The sequence below is a fragment of the Haliotis cracherodii genome, unplaced genomic scaffold, assembly GCF_022045235.1.
Source record: "Haliotis cracherodii isolate W230 unplaced genomic scaffold, xgHalCrac1.p SCAF_6, whole genome shotgun sequence".
Lineage (NCBI taxonomy): Eukaryota > Metazoa > Mollusca > Gastropoda > Lepetellida > Haliotidae > Haliotis > Haliotis cracherodii.
The window spans coordinates 66,062,597-66,081,496 of record NW_027266319.1 but is presented as its reverse complement, the minus strand read 5'-3'; the positions used below and the strand labels follow the sequence as shown (position 1 = coordinate 66,081,496).

Sequence of the window (18,900 nt, the reverse complement as noted above, 5' to 3'; positions counted from 1 at the left end):
CCTTTCGGACAATACCCTCCTCGACCACTTCGGGGGTATTGTCCGGCCCAGTCCTCTAACCTTTGATTGTGGATTCGAATCCTGGTTCGCCCCGATTATGTTTCTAGGTTTGTCAGCACCATACCTGTGCTCGTGGGTTTCACCCTAGTGGTACACCTGCATCACTTCGGGCTTTCCTCCCACATTAAACTGACACGCCGCGATATAACTGGAATAATGTTAAAAGTGGCGTTAAACCCAAATCACTCACTCACTCACTCACTCTCGACCACATCATTCAATGACCTGGCGGGCCCGTGCGCGACATAAATGTCGTATATGTCTGAAAGCGCACGTTAAAACCCAAACTAAGTAAGTAAGTACTTGTTATTGTCCTTCGTGCGCTGATGTTCCTCGGCTACCGATGTACCATCAAGCATCATATCAATACTACTCAGGTTTTAAAAGGGATATTTTTTATTGTTCTCGTTTATAACTAATTCGTTATTGTTTTGAAGTTGCTCTTCCAGAGAGGCTTCTATATACCGCGATCTCGATCTATGTACATTTAGTATCTCTAAATATGACCACCACAGTACACTGATTCATATTTTTTTCATCATATTATCTATATCTTTATGATAATGACAACTTGATGTGGAAGTTAGGAATAATTGGAAACGTTGTTTTTTAAGTCGATTGCATTTATTGGTACTAAGAAATTAGATATGCGTTATTATACACAGGCGAATATTTTATTATGTTAGTATTGTGACACAGAGTAAAATAAACCTGCTATTTAGAGTCAGTTATCGCTCTTAATCGGGTAGAACGCATACAAAACATCTCCGTTCAGCTGATGCTTTCTACTATATTTAACAATAGTTGTTCATACTGTAGTACATTTTGTCTTAAGCGGAAGGATAAACGCACCTAGGGGAGATAGTTCAATATATTGAAGAGACTCACATTAATCCAGTGATATATATCAATACTCGTTGGTGTTTATATAAATAAGAACATTGAATTGTCCCTAAAATAGTTTTTCTTCCTTCGTAAATGATACGCTGTTGCCTTTTGGCAAACATGGGCTGATAGGCGTAATGATATTCAATGATTACCTAATACGGACTTAATAATCAAAATATTATGTTATGTGTAGAAAAGATATACACCAATTGTCCTTGAAATCTCAGGTTGGGATATCAAATACAATATTTATGATGACGATAGGTCTTATGGTAGACTTTTAGCTCGATTCTATTCACTTCGTACCTTTGAAAATGGTGACTTCCGGTTGAAAACAAGGAATTTCTCCTCCGATAATTTGAGCAGACGCCTCCCTGTCATGACAGTAATATTATTCTAATCCCAATATTACTCTTCGTCATGGCTGACAGCAAAAAGAGCAGAGGGTTGGGTCACGTCGTAAGATCCCGAGAGTCTTCAGATCAAGGTATGTGTAAAGTTGTTCAACATTTTCAGTGGCCTGATCAATGGATATTTTCTTGCCAATCTAAAACTTGTTTTTGTTTTGTTTTTGCAAACGGCGTGCAATCCATTAGTTCCAAATAATCTACTTGACATATTTGAAGCATGCCATGTCGTTGTAGGAGAGCCTGTAGTCATATGGGTAATAGGAATCAAATAGTATCAAGGTCAACAGCGGTAGAAACTAACAGTTTTAACCCACAGGTCCTTTTAATGATGACATATAGCAAACCCCTTAAAAATGGCAAATTTCTACTAGTCCTTATACCTTAACTATTAGGCATTTTGGTAAGGACTACAGGACTAGTGCCAATTTCTAACACTGGGTCAATAACATATTAAAGGTTAATGAGAAATGTGTAAAAATAATAATTGGGAATCGATGTTTTTTTTCGATGTGTATTTTATTTGAAATAAATTGTTGTTCGACAAGATCGTTAAGGCATGAGTAGTAAACATGGTAAATGCAGTTTGACGCTTTCCTGGTTTTCAAAGTAGCAATATTTATCATTTACAACTGATATTACTCTTACTCTATGAATGTACTAGGGCTGGGACGGGTAACTCGGGTATCCAGGTCGGGTTTGTACTGAGTAGGACCCAGGTACCCACAGGACTACCCGGACCTGTGATTAGTCACGTGATATATTGTTTAATGACAAAAATTATCTAGAACTCAATGGTTACACTACAAGTCACTTATGTTCGCATTTCTTGCACCTGGCCAGCCATTCCTCCTGACTTTTCATATGGATGAATAAAGGTATAACTTAAGTCAACTTCAGTGTATGCATGACCAGATTATTTAATACATGTATCTAAATACGTTTTGCCAGGGCTATGGTAAAAAAATTCCGAATTGGACATTTTGCATCTCTTGAGACCTATAGTGGGTACCCGGGTAGGGTCGGGTAATAGGGGGTTGGTACCCGGGTAGTAAATGTGGACTCGTCCAAGCCCTAGAATGTACACAGATACACATTCATAACAAAACATACAAAACGAACACGTTCAAACAGTTGGCTGATGTGCCTTTGAACTTGTGGAAGATAAGATATAAAAGGGCTCTTTTCTTTGACAATATATGGGGAATGGTTGTTTTAAAAGCTATACTCATTGCAATCATTAATCATACCATTTGTTACTGTTTTTTTCCACTGGATACCCGGATGATATCCCAGAAATCTCTGCTAGTGTGGCCTGTGCTACACCCACTGTAGCTTTTTTGATAGCATAAGGGGGGGGGGCACGGGTGGCCTAGTCGTCTAAGGCACCGCGATTCACTGTGCAGAGTTGTGTCCCTTGGGCACGCCAGAAACCTATGATTGTGGGTTCGAATCCCGGTTCGCCCCAATTATGTTTCTAGGTTTGTCAGCACCATACCCGTGCTTGTGGGTTTCACCGAAGTGGTAAACTTCTTAGACCTGCATCACTTCGGGCTTTCCTCCCACATTAAGCTGACACGCCGTGATATAACCGGAATAATGTTAAAAGCGGCGTTAAACCCAACTCACTCACTCACTGATAGCATAAGGGCATATCTTCACATTGATCAACAAAATAAATACAGTTTTGTCCTGGCAATAATAAAGAAATGTAGTGGTAGGATCAGTAATGTTGACAAAGTTTTGATAAGTCACCTGTCTGTACTGATAGCAACAGTCCGAGTTAATTTCAAATCATAAAATTCAACAGGGTGACGGACGAGATACCTGCCTCATTGAGGTTTATCAATGCACCATTCAGGTCTGTAAATACAAAAGGTAGACAAGAAATGTGATTGGCAGTTATTCCAGTAATGTCACAAATGTCAGTGTTTTCACTAATAATTCTTCTGGTAGAAGAAACAGTTGAATATATAAAAAGTAAACACTTGAATAAGAACATTTCGATGGAAAAGTATTGCTTCACCTATTTAATCATCAAAATGAGTTGTGATATTAAAAGTTTGAAATATGACCTTTCATGACACCCAACAGAGATTCCAAGTTTGCTTCCAGAAAAAACATGATAACTCTGTTTTGACAAGTTTGCATTGCAAAATAGAATTCCAAATATATTTCATTTAAAATCTTCATGCAAGTCTTAAGTCTTTTACCTACTGTGGAAACAGTAAGGCAATCTAATCTGTCAGTAATAGTGAGAGGGATATCACAACCCATCAGTAGAAACTAACATTTTTAGCCCACTAGTCCTTATAATCATAGCATATAGCAACACACTTAAAATTGGCAAATTTCAACTAGTCCTTATGATACCTGAACTATGCAAAGTTTGATAAGGACTATAGGACTGGTGCCATTTTCTAACTCTGCAACTACTGAAATATCTGTTTGGGAAATAACATGACAAACCACAAAGAGTCTCAAAAGCTTTGAATAATGATATTTTGTGAAAATGAAATAGTCACAAGTGTCAACTTCTGATTCTCCTTGAAAATCTTCGCATGTCGGGAAGGGGCGGTCGGGTAGCCTAGTGGTTAAAGCGTTAGTTCGTCACGCCGAAGACCCGGGTTCGATTCCCGACATGGGTACAATGTGTGAAGCCCATTTCTGGTGTCCCCCGCCGTGATATTGCTGGAATATTGCTAAAAGCGGCGTAAAACCATACTCACTCACTCACTGGCATGTCGGGTCCTCAGTGCTGTCATCATCATCACTTTGTGAAGATAGTTCCCCCAAAACGTCTTCATCTGTGAACATATGAGCGGCCATGTTTTTGTGGATTGGCCTTTCTTTCAGAAATGGTTCCAAAGGACTGTGGTGTTTCATAAATATATTGATGATGCAATGCAATTGTAATGTTTTAAGCAGCCGATGGGCTGTGTCACACTGGATGATAAACGATGGAAGACATAGGAGCGTGGACCATGCTGAATTTTTATTCCCTCGATTCCATCTAGCCCCTCACAGCGATAGTCCGTTCGCGGAGCTCTCTATACTATCGCTGCCACCAGTCAAAACTCCCCACTGTGATAGGTGGCCCCAACCATGCTTGGAGTTGAACTCGCAACCGAATGACCGCATGTTTACAAACAAGTGACGACTGTCGTGACGCCCAATACACTTAACGCTGCTAAATTACTTTCTTTGTTTGTCAATTTGAATTTCTATTTCATTAAAAACATCATCTTTAATTGATATAGTAAGAATGTAAGGGAGAAGCTGGTTGCTTTTCAATGTAAATTCATCTTGAAAACATGGTCAGTCGTAAGCCTTTTCAAAATGAATATGATGACATTCCCAAAGACATGAACAAAAGTATAAACGTTACTACATTTGGGGTTAGAGGGCAAATTTCAAGATCCTTGTAATGATTCTTCACACTGGTGGCAGCGATGTTACCGAGTGTGTAACGAGGTGTCACACGCTGGGAAGGAGCTTGCGCTTCCATGACCAAAGGGGCATAACTCCCATTCCTCGTTGCACAAAGCATACCACTAAAATACATACCACACTGTGATATACTCGTGCTGACAAGTGAACACTACAGCAATAACTATGAGAGGTAGGGGAGACAATAAACATTTGGAGAATACTTCAGTATCTGGCAACTCAAAAAATATAATTATCAGAAATTTTCTCAATGTGCATGTTATCACTATCTTCCCCAAGGCCTTCACATGTAGGACACTTTGTGCTTAATTATTTTTCTATCGATGAATTTTCTGCCCCCAAAATGAGTTTTGGCCATCATTTCTTTATTTTGCTAGATCCCTACACACACAGTTTGCTGCGTCATGTGTTTTCTGATCAAGAAAAGTCGTCTGAAGCAGGGGCTGCTGGTGTTGAGTAAGTATGTGACGTGGTTGTTCGTGAAACAAGTCTCCCAGTGAAGTATGTGAAGTGGGAGTACATGGAACAAGTATCCCAGTGAAGTATGTGACGTGGTTGTTCGTGAAACAAGTCTCTCAGTGAAGTATGTGACGTGGTTGTTCGTGAAACAAGTCTCCCAGTGAAGTATGTGAAGTGGGAGTTCGTGGAACAAGTATCCCAACAAAAGCATTTAAGGACAGAATACCTACTTGCTTGCCATGTAGTAGGGCTGAGATTTGTAACTCAGGTAGTCAGTCAGGTTGGGTGGGTTGTGAGTATGACACATGGTTAATCACGTGATATATTGTTTAATGACAATAACAATAAAACTCCATAGTTATGCTACAAGTCGTTAGTGTTGGCATTTCATTCTCACTAGGCATGCATTCTTTCTGACTTTCATATGTTCCAGTACAGGTAAAGCTGCAGTCAGTGAATGCATGATCAGATTGTTTTATACATATTTCAAAATATCTTTTGCCAGGGGTCTGGCAAAACAATTCCTAGTCAGACATTTTGTACCCAAGTGGGTACTCGGGCAAGGTTGGGTAATAATGGGTTGGGTACCCAGGTAGTATATTTGGACTTGCCCCAGCCCTACCATGTGGTAATTTAAAGGATGGTCTCATTGCTGACTAAGGGTATTAGGACATGACACTCACGAACCTACTACCAAGTTTTGGGTAGCCCCGTGGTTAAAGCCTTTACTTATGATGCTGGTTATGTTCAAAACCTGATTGGGTCATAAAAGAGATGTGGGAAGCCCATTGATATTGCCCTCTGCCCTGTGAATCACTTTATGAGCTCTATTAACATGTTTAAGACACCAAATTCAAAAGTTTTATTTATATTTTATTTATTATGTTCTGAAGACATTTTTTGTATATATTTTGTTTGTTGTTAGTTGTTTTAGTATAATGTAGATGTCTCTAATACAAAGGTATATTTTTTCTTTCATTTGAAATATATTATGTGGGGGTTTTGCCTAAGACAAATGTCATTCGGACACATTCAGTATTTTACCAACTTTTGGTAGGACAGTTTTATGTGCTGTTATCACATTTGGAAAAAAACCTCAGGACAGTTTTATTGACTATCAGTCAGTGTACCCAGAAACATAGCTGGTCCTTGGTTAGGACTTCCAAGTAATTGTTCTCGGGAAATGGTAATTATTTATTTTGCAGGAAAGCCATGGACCTACACAACCTGCAAAGCTACATCGACCTGTCTCTCAGTGACGCTGTCAACTTGCAGGGAGCTTGTGCTGGAGCACGGGAAGAAGGTCTGTCTGTAGCAGGGTTATCTAGTCGATATACAGGGAAGTCTGTCTGTACCTGGGTTATCTAGTCTATATACTCAGGAGTGAGTGAGTTGGGCTTAACGCCGCTTTTAACAGTATTCCAGTCATATCACGGCGTGTCAGCTTAATTTGGGAGGAAAGCCCGAAGTGATGCATGCCTCAGACAGTTACCATTTCGGTGAAACCCACGAGCACGGGTATGGTGCTGACAAACCTAGAAACATAATCAGCGCGAACCGGGATTCGAACCCACAATCATAGGTTTCAGGCGTGCCCAAGGGATGCAACTGTGCACAGCGAAACGCGGCGCCTTAGACGACTGGGCCACCTGTGCCCCCCCTTTATATACAGGAAGAAGTTCAGTGGTTAAAGTGTTTGCTCGTCACGCCGAAGACTGGGTTTGATTCCAGACAATATTGCTAAAAGTGGCGTAAAACCTTTCTCTCTCTCTCTCTCTCTCTCTCTCTCTCTCTCTCTCTCTCTGTCTCTGTCTCTCTCTCTCTCTCTCTCTCTCTCTCTCTCTCTCTCGCTCTCTCGCTCTAATCAAGGAAGTGTTGTTTCAGAGTCATCCCCAGATGAAAACTCAGGTCGAATCGGAAGTAAGGAGGTCTTCTTTGATATTTACTCCAATGTCGGGACACTCATCGTGGAGCCAGACAGGCTTGGGGTAGGAAGGACGTTGGATTTTACTTATAGGCATTATCTAGGGCTTAGCAAAATAAAAGAATTGGTTCTCATGCAATGGTTTTTGAAAATATAGTACGGGCGGCAGGCAGTGTCTTTTTTGGTATTTTGGTTGTTCAAACTAGTAACCAAATAAACAGTTGTGTACAATCAGCCTGGGAAAGGGCCTCCCTACCTGAATGTATTTGACTACTGTTAGAGTTGGAATATTTAAGGATTTTTTAAATTAAAAAAAAAGGAAATTAAAACGAAACATGCGGCAAACTTTATGATGATGCGGGCGGTGCCTGAGAACCAAGACTATTATTTTTTTCTGCCTAAATGTTTTAGCATGATTGGTGACATTCAATATGTTGGTTTAATTAGAAAAATGTTGAAGTTCTTAACATTGTTGACAGAAATTAATATTCATTGCACAATGATAATAGACATGCTATGTAGTTTCTAATGTTGTTATGTTGTGTGGAAATGTAGGAAATTTGGGTCAGTCACATAATCTGACATTTTTTTTTAACAGCAACAATTTAGCCTTGTTTACAAAAGCATGGTGAAACCTTGTTTACTGAAACATGGTGAAGCCTTGTTTACTGAAACATGGTGAAGCCTTGTTTACTGAAACACGGTGAAACCTTGTTTACTGAAACACGGTGAAACCTTGTTTACTAACCAGGAGATCACCAAATAGTGGTTGAGTCAATGTTAGACCATAATGACGATCATTGTTTTTCCCTTGTATGACGAAGTTACATTTTAGATGAGATACCGAGCCAACAAGATGAAAGTTTCACCGTATATACCTACTTGGTAATGCAAGTTACAATAAGGCATCTGTAGGTATGATGTTGGCTAGAAATGCTGCTGATGTAAAGGTAACCATGGTAACAGTCTGTGTTTGGGCTTCAGGTTTCCAGTTTGAGTAACTTCAGCAGTATGAGGGCCAACACCTGTGTTTACAAAGGTAATGTATTCAGGCTTGCTTGTAGAACTAGAAGAGGGGACACGTGAAGATCCGGGGTAGAATAAGTCTTCAGCAACCCATGCTTGCCGTATAGGCGACTATGCTTGTCGTGAGAGGCAACCAACGGGATCGGGTGGTCAGGCTCGCTGACTTGTTGATGCATGTCATCGATCCCAATTGCGTGGATTGATGCTCATTATGTCAGTCGCTTGTTGGTCCGGTCCAGACTCGATTATTTACAGCTGTCATATATCTGGAATATTGCTGAGTGTTGCGTTAAACAACAAGCAAACAATCAGTCAATTGTAAAAGATCGGACACATGCCTACTTTTATATTTTGATAAAACCTTTTCTTGTGGTAAATATTTGAAAAATAAACCAGAACTCTTAATGTCTGTATTTATACGTGACTATGCTTGTCGTAAAAGGCGACTAACGGGTGGTCAGGCTCGCTGACTTGGTTGATGCATGTCATCGATCCCAATTGCGTGGATCGATGCTCATGATATTGATCACTGGATTGTCTGGTCCAGACTCGATTATTTACAGACCGCCATCATATAGCTGGAATATTGCTGAGTGCGGCGTTAAACAACAAACAAACCAAACAACAAACAAATCCAATACGCTCAGTCGTGTGGACGATGACCTGCACTGTGGACTGACTGTCTTTCTGTCTTCAGGGAAGTGGGTGTATGAGCTGATGCTGGGCTCCAAGGGCGTGATGCAGCTGGGCTGGTGCACCATGCAGTGCAAGTTCTCACAAGAGGTAATGTCGTCATACAGACTTTACGGTCCATGGTGCCGATATTCAGTCTGTTACTCATCTTGTTATTCTTTGTTGGTCATCTAGGGGGCACGGGTGGCCCAGTCGTCTGAGGCACAGCGGTTTGCTGTGCAGATTGCGTCCCTTGGGCACGCCAGCACCATACCCATGCTCCTGGGTTTCACTGAAGTAAATGTCTGAGACCTGCATCACTTCGGGCTTTCCTCCCACATTAAGCTGACACGCTGTGATATAACTGGAATACTGTTAAAGGTGGCGTTAATCCCAACTCACTCACACTCACTCACTCACTCGTTGGTGAACTCTGCACTCAACGTGCTACATGTCTAACACCTGCATCACTTCTGGCTTTTAGTCCCTTGACATGCTGATGTGAAATATTGTTGACAGTGATGTTAATCCCAACCTAATCACTCTGGATACTGGTGTTGAAATTAGTGTTCAGATGAAGATTATGTTTATTCAGTGCTATCTTGATACAGGGAAACCTGTAAGCTCAGAGCCACACTTCTAGATGATTACAATGAACCCATGATCTGGAGATGGCCTTTCACTGGAATAATGCTGCTGTCTGGATTAACAGGGTTTTACTGTATTGTGGAGGTTGTGGGGATGTTTGTGAAGAACATTGTACCAGTTAACTCATGTGGTGAATATTGGATGAGTTATGGGGGTATCGACACAGATGACAACATATATAATGACAGTGAGTTAGTGAGTTTGGTTGACTTCCTCTTTGAACAATATTTCAGTTATATAACAATATGTCAGCTCAGTGTGGGAGAAAAGCCCAAAGTGATGCAGGTCTTGGACATTTAACACTTTGGTGAAACCTATGAACATGTGGTTGTTTTTGACAAACCAAGATTCATTATCGAGGTTACTCTGGGATTCAAACCCATGATCATTGACTCACAGGTTTCTGGCTCTGTGAATTGTGGCAGTGAGACGACTGGTCCACCTGATCCCCTTGTAGATGGTGATAATGGTGGTGATGGTGATAATGGTGGTGATGGTGATGGTGATGGTGCTGAGGTTGTGATGGTGAGGTGGTGATGGTGATGATAATGATGGTGAGGTTGTGATGATAATGATGGTGAGGTTGTGATTATGATGATAATGATGGTGAGGTTGTGATGGTGATGATAATGATGCTGAGGTTGTAATGGTGATGATAATGATGGTGAGGTTGTAATGGTGATGATAATGATGGTGAGGTTGCAATGGTGATGATAATGATGGTGAGGTTGTAATGGTGATGATAATGATGGTGAGGTTGTGATTATGATGATAATGATGTTGAGGTTGTAATGGTGATGATAATGATGGTGAGGTTGTGATTATGATGATAATGATGCTGAGGTTGTAATGGTGATGATAATGATGGTGAGGTTGTGATGGTGATGATAATGATGCTGAGGTTGTAATGGTGATGATAATGATGGTGAGGTTCTGATGGTGATGATAATGATGTTGAGGTTGTGATGGTGATGATAATGATGGTGATGGTGAGGTGGTGATGGTGATGATAATTATGGTGATGGTGAGGTTGGTGATGGTGATGATAATGATGAGGTTGTGATGATGATGATGATGATGATGATGATGATGATGGTGTTTCAATTACAGGAGGGTGTAGGCGACACTCAAGACTCCTATGCTTATGATGGGAGTCGACTGAGGAAATGGAATGTGAAGACACAGAAATATGGAGAAGTAACTGAACAAATTATACTACTTTCCATATCCTCACATGCATACATGTAAATACTCTTTTGGATTTGAAAGTGTAAAGGCTATGAAACGAATTGCACAATTCCCAAGTTTTGATAGATTGTGTAAAAATGTAATGACAGTACACTGTTGTTAATTTTATTTCTTATCATGATTGTGTAATATCATTTTATTTAAAACCCTTTTCTCCTTTTTGACAGCCATGGTTGACTGGAGATGTGATCAGTTGTGCCATTGACTGTGATGAAGGAACAATGACATTTTACAGGTACAATACTCCGAGGAAACCATAGCATTGATGATGTGTAACAGAGGTCCTCTTTTATGGACAGTCAGTGCTTTATGGACAGATGCACCTAACCACACATTTTGGTCCCTGTGTTTGTCAGATCCTCCTTTGGTTAGAAAGCAAACCTCTCCTATTCCTGAACAGATGCTTACAATTCGTCTTTAAAATATATTTAGGGTTTGATTTTAGAAACTATGAAGTAGCCACCTTGGCACGCTTGGCAGCTGTAAGAAATACCGTATTTGACGTAATGAGCGCCCAGCTCTAATAAGCGCCCATGGCGATATTTGCTAATATATTGGCAAGTGAACCCCTTCCGATTGATCAATGTACACAAGACTTATTTATTCGTGTATAATATGCACGCTTGTGTTATATACACCCTAAATTATGGGCAATTAATTTCAGGAAAAATATATCTGTCGTATATAAACAGTTCAGGCCGTCAGCATAAACCACGAAATTTATCTTTCAACTCTGTTTTTTCCACCAAAATAATATTCTAATAAGAGCCCCCTATTTCTATTTTTGAGAGTGCCCTGGGTGCTTATTACGTCGAATACGGTAATGGGTGTAAATCAGTTGAATATTCATTTTTGTCTCTCTCTCCTTGCATACCAAAAATGATTGCCTAGATGATCATGTTCTAATAATCTTGCAATGTTTCAGAAATGGAAACTGCATGGGACAGGCCTTTTCAACAGTTCGTCGAGGGCCAGGCCTGGCCTACTTCCCTGCTGTTAGTCTTTCAATATCGGAGAACCTCCGTGCCAATTTTGGTGCCACACCTCTAAGGTAGTGATACAGAATGCATTAGATGGTGGAATGTCTGGTTTGATGTTCCCTGTCCCTCATTATCCAGTGGATTATCATCCATTTATCCATTACAGCAAAAATGGATAGAATTATCATTAACCCGCTTGCATGTTATCAGAATTGAGCGGGCCACTTCAACTTGATAATGCCCTCATATTGCTTGACGACGGGCCATTATCATGCCTGTTGTAAGGTGATGTCATATGGACAGGGATTTGAATGACACGATGCTACAGTGGTCCAATCAGAATACACACATCAGTGATAGGGATACTGTGCCCTGTTAGTGATAGAGATGGTGGTAGCTATGGGGCTGAATGGATATATATCATTAAAGATTGGTAAAATATTCATGATTAAATACTACATAACAATTCAGGATGTATTTTTTTATCAGCTGTGAAATTTCAAGTAGTATAAATGATAAGATGGGTAACACAAGAGAAATCATGCCATTGCTGCATTACATGAAATCAGTATTAGACCTTTATGTGTATCTCCTTGTATGTGTGTTAATGTATCTTGAACAGATATCCGCTGGAAGGGTATCAACCACTGCAAGACCCTCCCAAGTCGGATCTAGTTGTGTATCTCCTTGTATGTGTGTTAATGTATCTTGAACAGATATCCGCTGGAAGGGTATCAACCACTGCAAGACCCTCCCAAGTCGGACCTAGTTCGGGCTCAAGTTCTGTTTGGCTACCTGGAGAAGCTCCTGCCTGTTATGATAGAGGATGATAAGGTGAGACAGGCTCTGTACAGGTTGTCTAGGATTTTGATTATGTTAATTGTTTGATGTGGTTGATGATGATATGTGGAGATTGTGAACAAACTGGTCTCACACTTTTGGTGCTGTTGCTGTTGTCTTTTTGTTTGCAGTGAGTGCTTTTTTATAAAATATGTACTATGCAAAAAAAGTAGGGAAATATTTTGTTTTTAGGTGAAACTACAGGGAAATACACCAATGCTCGGCTATGAAAGTTAGTGATTTATGCGGCAAGATCATTTCAGAAGAGGTCAAGCTCCCAAACGTAACATTGTAACAGTCATGAAGCATGTGACCTTGGACAGCTTCCTGCAAGGAGTGATCTGCCAGATTTACCACTGTCACTCACCAAACGCTCAAAGACACTTTATTAAACATAAATCATTAAGGAAGCAACAGCATATATCATGCGACGTTCGTAACGTCCTGAACGTTACTGTTTAAGCATGTTGCTGGTGGGCTCACACCAGAATACTGATGCCCACAACTTACTGCAGGTCAGTCCGAGGCATCAGTGGTGTTGGGAATGTCAGCACTGGGATAATAAAGACGGGCTATAGCAGTATGGGGTGGTATGACTGGCCGAACTGCCCATGGCAAAGTCAAAAGTCAAATACTATCGAGACATCAGTGCTCCACCTGTGGTGCCATTTGCACAACATGTTCGTCTTTCAAGATGATGATGCACATGCTCAATATTCCAGGATTGTGACCCAATTCCTCTAACAGCAAAACATCCATGTCATGCCATGGCCAGCACTCACTCCACAGCAGTGTGAAACTTGGACTTGGTGTACCCTATCATTTTGGGTGGGGAACTTGTCTTGAAGCCACAGAGTGGGTGGGGGGTGGGTTGTCTATAACAGACTACATATGTTTTTTTCAAATCCAGTGTCCAGATAAGCAAGATTTGACTGTTCTTCATTCCAGTCAGTGTTCATCAGTTTGAAAGAAAAATTATTTGGAATTTTCAGGTTATTGGTGCTGAAGTGATTCAGGGCAAAGGAGAGGAGGCTCTACCTCCCCTGACAGAACACCGGACTCGGCGATGTACGGCCATGCTGGTGGCGGCACATATATTTGAAAAACTGGCGCCACTCTTGGTAGGAAATGATTATTTCTGCTGTAAGATTACCACAATCTGTGATCTTGTTTTGATGGAAAGTCAGGGTTCAGTTATGGATTCCACTTTATTCCAGGGCCCCGTTCCACAAAGCGATCTTTGTGCTAAGTTGGTTGTAACTCCCATACTTTATCATAGGCTTACGATCAACGTAGCACTAAGATGGTTTTGTGGAACAGGGCCTAGGTCTGGAGTTGTTGATGCTTGAGGGTGACTGACATGTCGCCATGACGATGGCTTACATTATCTTTTTGTGGCGTTTCAGATTTTGTAGTGAAAATAACATCAGAGTTGACTTGTGGATTTCTACTACTTCATTCAATAATAAACAACTGAAATCCTTAGATCTTCTCATGAAACTATGGGTTGTAAATGCCATGTAAGGATATTGTTTTGATATATTGTAAATCTTGAAATTAACGCGAGCATGAATTAAATGCGAGAAATGCGAGTGGTCTTTGTTCGCATTATTAAACATCGCATTTATATCAACAATAAGACATTTTGGATAGAAGAAATACCAACTTAGACATACGCTGAAAACAAACACTTATGTCATCACTGATCACACCTGCAAGTCCCTACAGACGCCACCCACGCAACACAGTGTCTTTTCTATGCGACTGCGTCAAAAGCCGAGACGATCCAGCGCGCATGTATTGTTTTAGCAGAAGTACTTTACTCAGCGCTAATAAGTGGTGCTATTTGGTGTGTGATTGGATTAATGTAAGGATGGATTATGGTGGGGATTCTCCTGTAAACCTGACAGAGGACATTTTCTTTATACATAAATCCACTGATGCTTGAGAGGAGAGGGTGTCGCATTCACTTTGAGTCACATTTTTGGCTTGTGGCCAGTGTTTGCATTCTTTTGGAGACGCGTTAGTTTCACGATTTACAGTAGCTGATTCTAACTTAGCACACTTGGCATTATTAAACATTGGCCCAGTGATATGGTGATCCTTGGCCATGTTTCATGCACAGTATCTGCCCATAGCTTAGGTTTCTACCAGCCCTAAGTGGTCTTTACATTACTTCCAGTCAATTTTAATCCTAAATACAATTGTTAGCTGCCTTTATCAGATTAAAGTCAATTTTGGTCGACTTGCTACAAGTAATGATCAATATGTAATGACAATAATTTGGAAACATGTTCTGTTAGACATCTGTAAGAAATGCTTGAAGTTACTATACTTTGCACCAACAGTAATTAAGATGATTCATGGTTTTCATGTTTCAGAGAAGTGCCTACATTGTAGAAGGGCATTTGTTAAAGTTTTTGTTGAAGTTCCGCGACTGTGATATTCATCTATCAGAACAGCCTTACATATCGAAGCTGCTGGACCTGTTCTGGGCTCTACTTCAGGTAAGCCCCATGGGGATTCCGGGGGAGAACTGATCCCCAGCAACCTGTGCTGGTCTTCAGAGGAGACTTCATGAATTGGGTGGTTACTTGGGCTATATGGCGCGGTCGGGTAGCCAAGTGGTTAAAGTGTTCGCTCGTCACACCGAAGACCTGGGTTCGATTCCCGACATAGGTATAACGTGTGAAACCAGTTTCTGGTGCCCCCCTCGAATATTGCTAAAAGCGCTATATTGGGCTATATATCGTGTCATCTTACCTAGGGCTGCAACGATACAGGAAGGTCACGATACGATACGCATCTCGATATTCTGGTCACGATACGATACGTATCTCGATACGCAGTGATACAAAAACAAAACTTACAGCATGTCAAGATTGAACCTTTCATGATTTTGGAACAGTCAAAATTATTTTATAATAACAAGACTACTGAAGTTGTTCAGCTTCAAAGTGGAACATTCTCTAACTTTCCTTAAAAACAATTCAAAGTTCAAACACCAGAAAATAATTAATGTGCTCCACCAGTGATACAGCATCAAAGAATTTTGATGCAATGGTCGAAGAAATTGTATCTGAATTTTTTGTTTTATCAGGAATAAAATATTCCAATATCGTGTTACCTTAGTTGCAGCTTTTACTATATATGTATTTAAAATTATAAGAACCACAAGTGTAGCATTTTGGTACTGGTGATTGCTGTTGCAGGATATTTTTACGCATGGAACAATTTGACCAGTCACGCTAGGGACTTCCCGTGCTACATGTATTTCGATAGCGAAAACGTTATGTTGACATATATTAGCCAAATTGCCACAAATATGACTTTTGCCGAGTCAAAGTAGGGCCTTTTTTCATATAAGTATCCAATCTCTAGCAACTAAAGTTCGTTTCAATGCGTCAAAAGCGGTAATCTGACCGTGGTTGCTGTATATCTTCACACACGATTTCACCTAACTCAATGAAAACAATGTTTAAAATTAATAAAATATATTACAAACACAAGTCCAGATGTATAATGAACACGTTTTTATAACAAGATAGTGTAATAATGGTATTGAATTGCGTACTTCAGTTCGGATTTGCTGACAGGTATTTCCGGTGTTATGTGCTTGCGGGGATCAGCTGATAATGTTTAATGAGATGGGGAAAAACATCTGTCGGTGTAAAACCTGAGCTTATTAAAAATGTAAGTACGTTTTGGGGAGCCATGCGTTAGCGCGCTATAACCAAGTTAGCGGTTTATTGAAAGGCACAATAGCGAGGAAACGCTGTACTTGAGATATGCGTTCCGTATCGTGGCGTATCGATAAATGGGCCCACGTTTATCGTATATCGTATCGTGGGTCAAGTATCGCGATGCATCGGAATATCGGTGTATCATTTCACCCTTAATCTAACCTCGATTGCATGGATTGTTGCTCATAATATCAATTACTGGATTGACTGGTCCAGACTTGATTATGTACAGGCCCCCTTTATATCGTTGAAATACAAACAAACAAACAATATGTATCATCATTTGTACAAGAATTAACCACTTATGTTTGTTTGTTTGTTGTTTAATGCCCCAGTTTGATGTCAGTCTGTAAATAATTGTGTTTGCACTAGACAATCCAGTGATTGACATCATGAGCATCGATCAATGCAAGTGGTACACAATGACAGGCATGAACCAAGTCGATGAGTCTGACCACCTGACTTGTCTGATTAAGTGGTTGCCTCTAACACCAAGCATGGGTTGCTGATGACCAGTTCTAACCCAGACCTACGTAGGTTTAACCACTTGAGAACACTGTAAACACTCATATTTATGCAAATCTTTAAAAAAAGTTTATGTAAAAACTTGTTTTGAAATAAATGCCCAGATTGTGATGTATCAGTAGCATAATATCAATGAGGAATACATTTATAACTTATCACACACTTTAGCTAAAATGGATAGAATTATCATTAAACCGCCCGCATGTTATCAGAAATGAGCGGGACAGAAATGTTACTTGATAATGCCCTCATATTGCTTGACGACCTTTTTAGGAGACGTCATAGGGTAGGGATAGGTGACGTCACGTTGAATAGTGACGTCATCTGGTTTGTTCTTTTAGGTTTCCATATTTGTAAAAGTAGGTCAGTGACAGTAAATGTTTCAAAACCGGTATTGTTGTTTCTTTTTATTTGATAACAAATTCCATCTATTTTAGCTATATTAACAGTAGGGGCGGTCGGGTAGCATAGTGGTTAAAGCGTTCGCTCGTCACGCTGAAGACCCGGGTTCGATTCCCGACATGGGTACAATGTGTGAAGCCCATTTCTGGTGTCCCCCGCCGTGATATTGCTGGAATATTGCTAAAAGCGGCGTAAAACCAAACTCACTCACTCACTCACTATAATAACAGTAACGCTATTTTTCAGGGCATTATCATTTGCAGAAGCCCTCCTTCGTCGGGCAGTTAAAAGAAGACCTCAGGCTTGTGCAAATGATAATGCCCTAAAAAATAGCGTTACCCTTATATTAAACACATTTTTTTGTTTTCCTCCAGGATTTTGAGCTGAAGACATGTCTGGAGCATCTGGTGACCACGTTACTGTCATCCTATCGCTTCTCTCCTGTAACTTCAGATTTCCGATATCCGGTAAGCTATGCCTCAATACTGCAACTTTACTATCACATTAATCCCCATGTGCTGCTCACTAGCATGGATCAGGTAGTGGGGATGATTGCATGTCACTGACGGGACGGGCTGTAGCTCATGTCAACCACTGATTTGTGGGGGCCAAGTTTGCTTATTTTAAGGTTAAGTGATGTGGCTGGTATAATGCTGACAGCAGTTTTTCAAAACATTCACTCACTCTACCAATAGACCTAGGGGGTACAGTTCTCTGAGATATGCCTTACTTACTGCAGGGGGCACGGATGGCCCAGTCGTCTAAGTCGCTGCAATTCGCTGTGCAGATTGTGTCCCTTGGGTACGCCAGAAACCTATGATTGTGGGTTTGAATCCCGGTTCGCCCCGATTATGTTTCTAGGTTTGTCAGCACCGTACCCGTGCTCGTGGGTTTCACCAAAGTGGTAAACGTCTGAGACCTGCATCACTTCGGGCTTTCCTCCGACATTAAGCTGACACGCCGTGATATAACTGGAATACTGTTAAAAGCGGCGTTAAACCCAACTCACTCACTACTTACTTCATCTTAGAACAGGAGGCGTCTGTAAAATATTTCTGTGTAATGATGTTTGCAGCCGTTTCTGCGTGTTAATAGCTCTTGCCTCGTCTTTTGGTTTCAGAAATTGTATCTGAACCTCACCCTGGCAATACTACAACACGGACGCACAAGAAAACACCTGCTGGCCAATGTTCTATATCCTTCACTCTATATACTTCTTTGTCATGTGGGGGGCACGGGGGGCCCAGTCATCTAAGGATCGCGATTCACTGTGCAGAGTTGCGTCCCTTGGGCATGCCAGAAACCTATGATTGTGGGTTCGAATCCCGGTTCGCCCTGATTATGTTTCTAGGTTTGTGCTCGTGGGTTTCACCGAAGTGGTAAACGTCTGAGACCTGCATCACTTCAGGCTTTCCTCCCACATTAAGCTGACACGCTGCAATATAACTGTAATACTGTTAAAAGCGGCATTAAACCCAACTCACTCACTCTTTGTCATCTTCTATGTTTTACACAAATGCATAAGATTCCTTTGTGGCAGAGGAATTGTTGGACCCTGAGAAATTGTGATTAACTTCTGCTCAAGTTTCCCGGGTAATCTTTATGTCATATTTTCCCCACATTGCCAT

The 18,900-nt window shown here is 40.7% G+C and overlaps 1 protein-coding gene across 1 annotated transcript in view; it reads left to right on the top strand.

Annotated features, from left to right (window-relative positions):
- Positions 1-1,270: 1,270 nt before the first annotated feature.
- The window catches only part of LOC139445122 (E3 ubiquitin-protein ligase RNF123-like), a 53,961-nt gene continuing 36,331 nt past the window's right edge, over positions 1,271-18,900 (top strand). The window contains 14 exon segments of the mRNA XM_071226222.1: positions 1,271-1,435; positions 5,183-5,261; positions 6,470-6,567; positions 7,149-7,252; positions 8,173-8,227; positions 8,912-8,997; positions 10,645-10,731; positions 10,950-11,017; positions 11,708-11,833; positions 12,479-12,596; positions 13,595-13,723; positions 14,984-15,109; positions 17,647-17,739; positions 18,393-18,466. Of these exon segments, the coding sequence (XP_071082323.1) occupies positions 1,369-1,435; positions 5,183-5,261; positions 6,470-6,567; positions 7,149-7,252; positions 8,173-8,227; positions 8,912-8,997; positions 10,645-10,731; positions 10,950-11,017; positions 11,708-11,833; positions 12,479-12,596; positions 13,595-13,723; positions 14,984-15,109; positions 17,647-17,739; positions 18,393-18,466 (1,310 nt within the window). The 5' untranslated portion in view covers positions 1,271-1,368.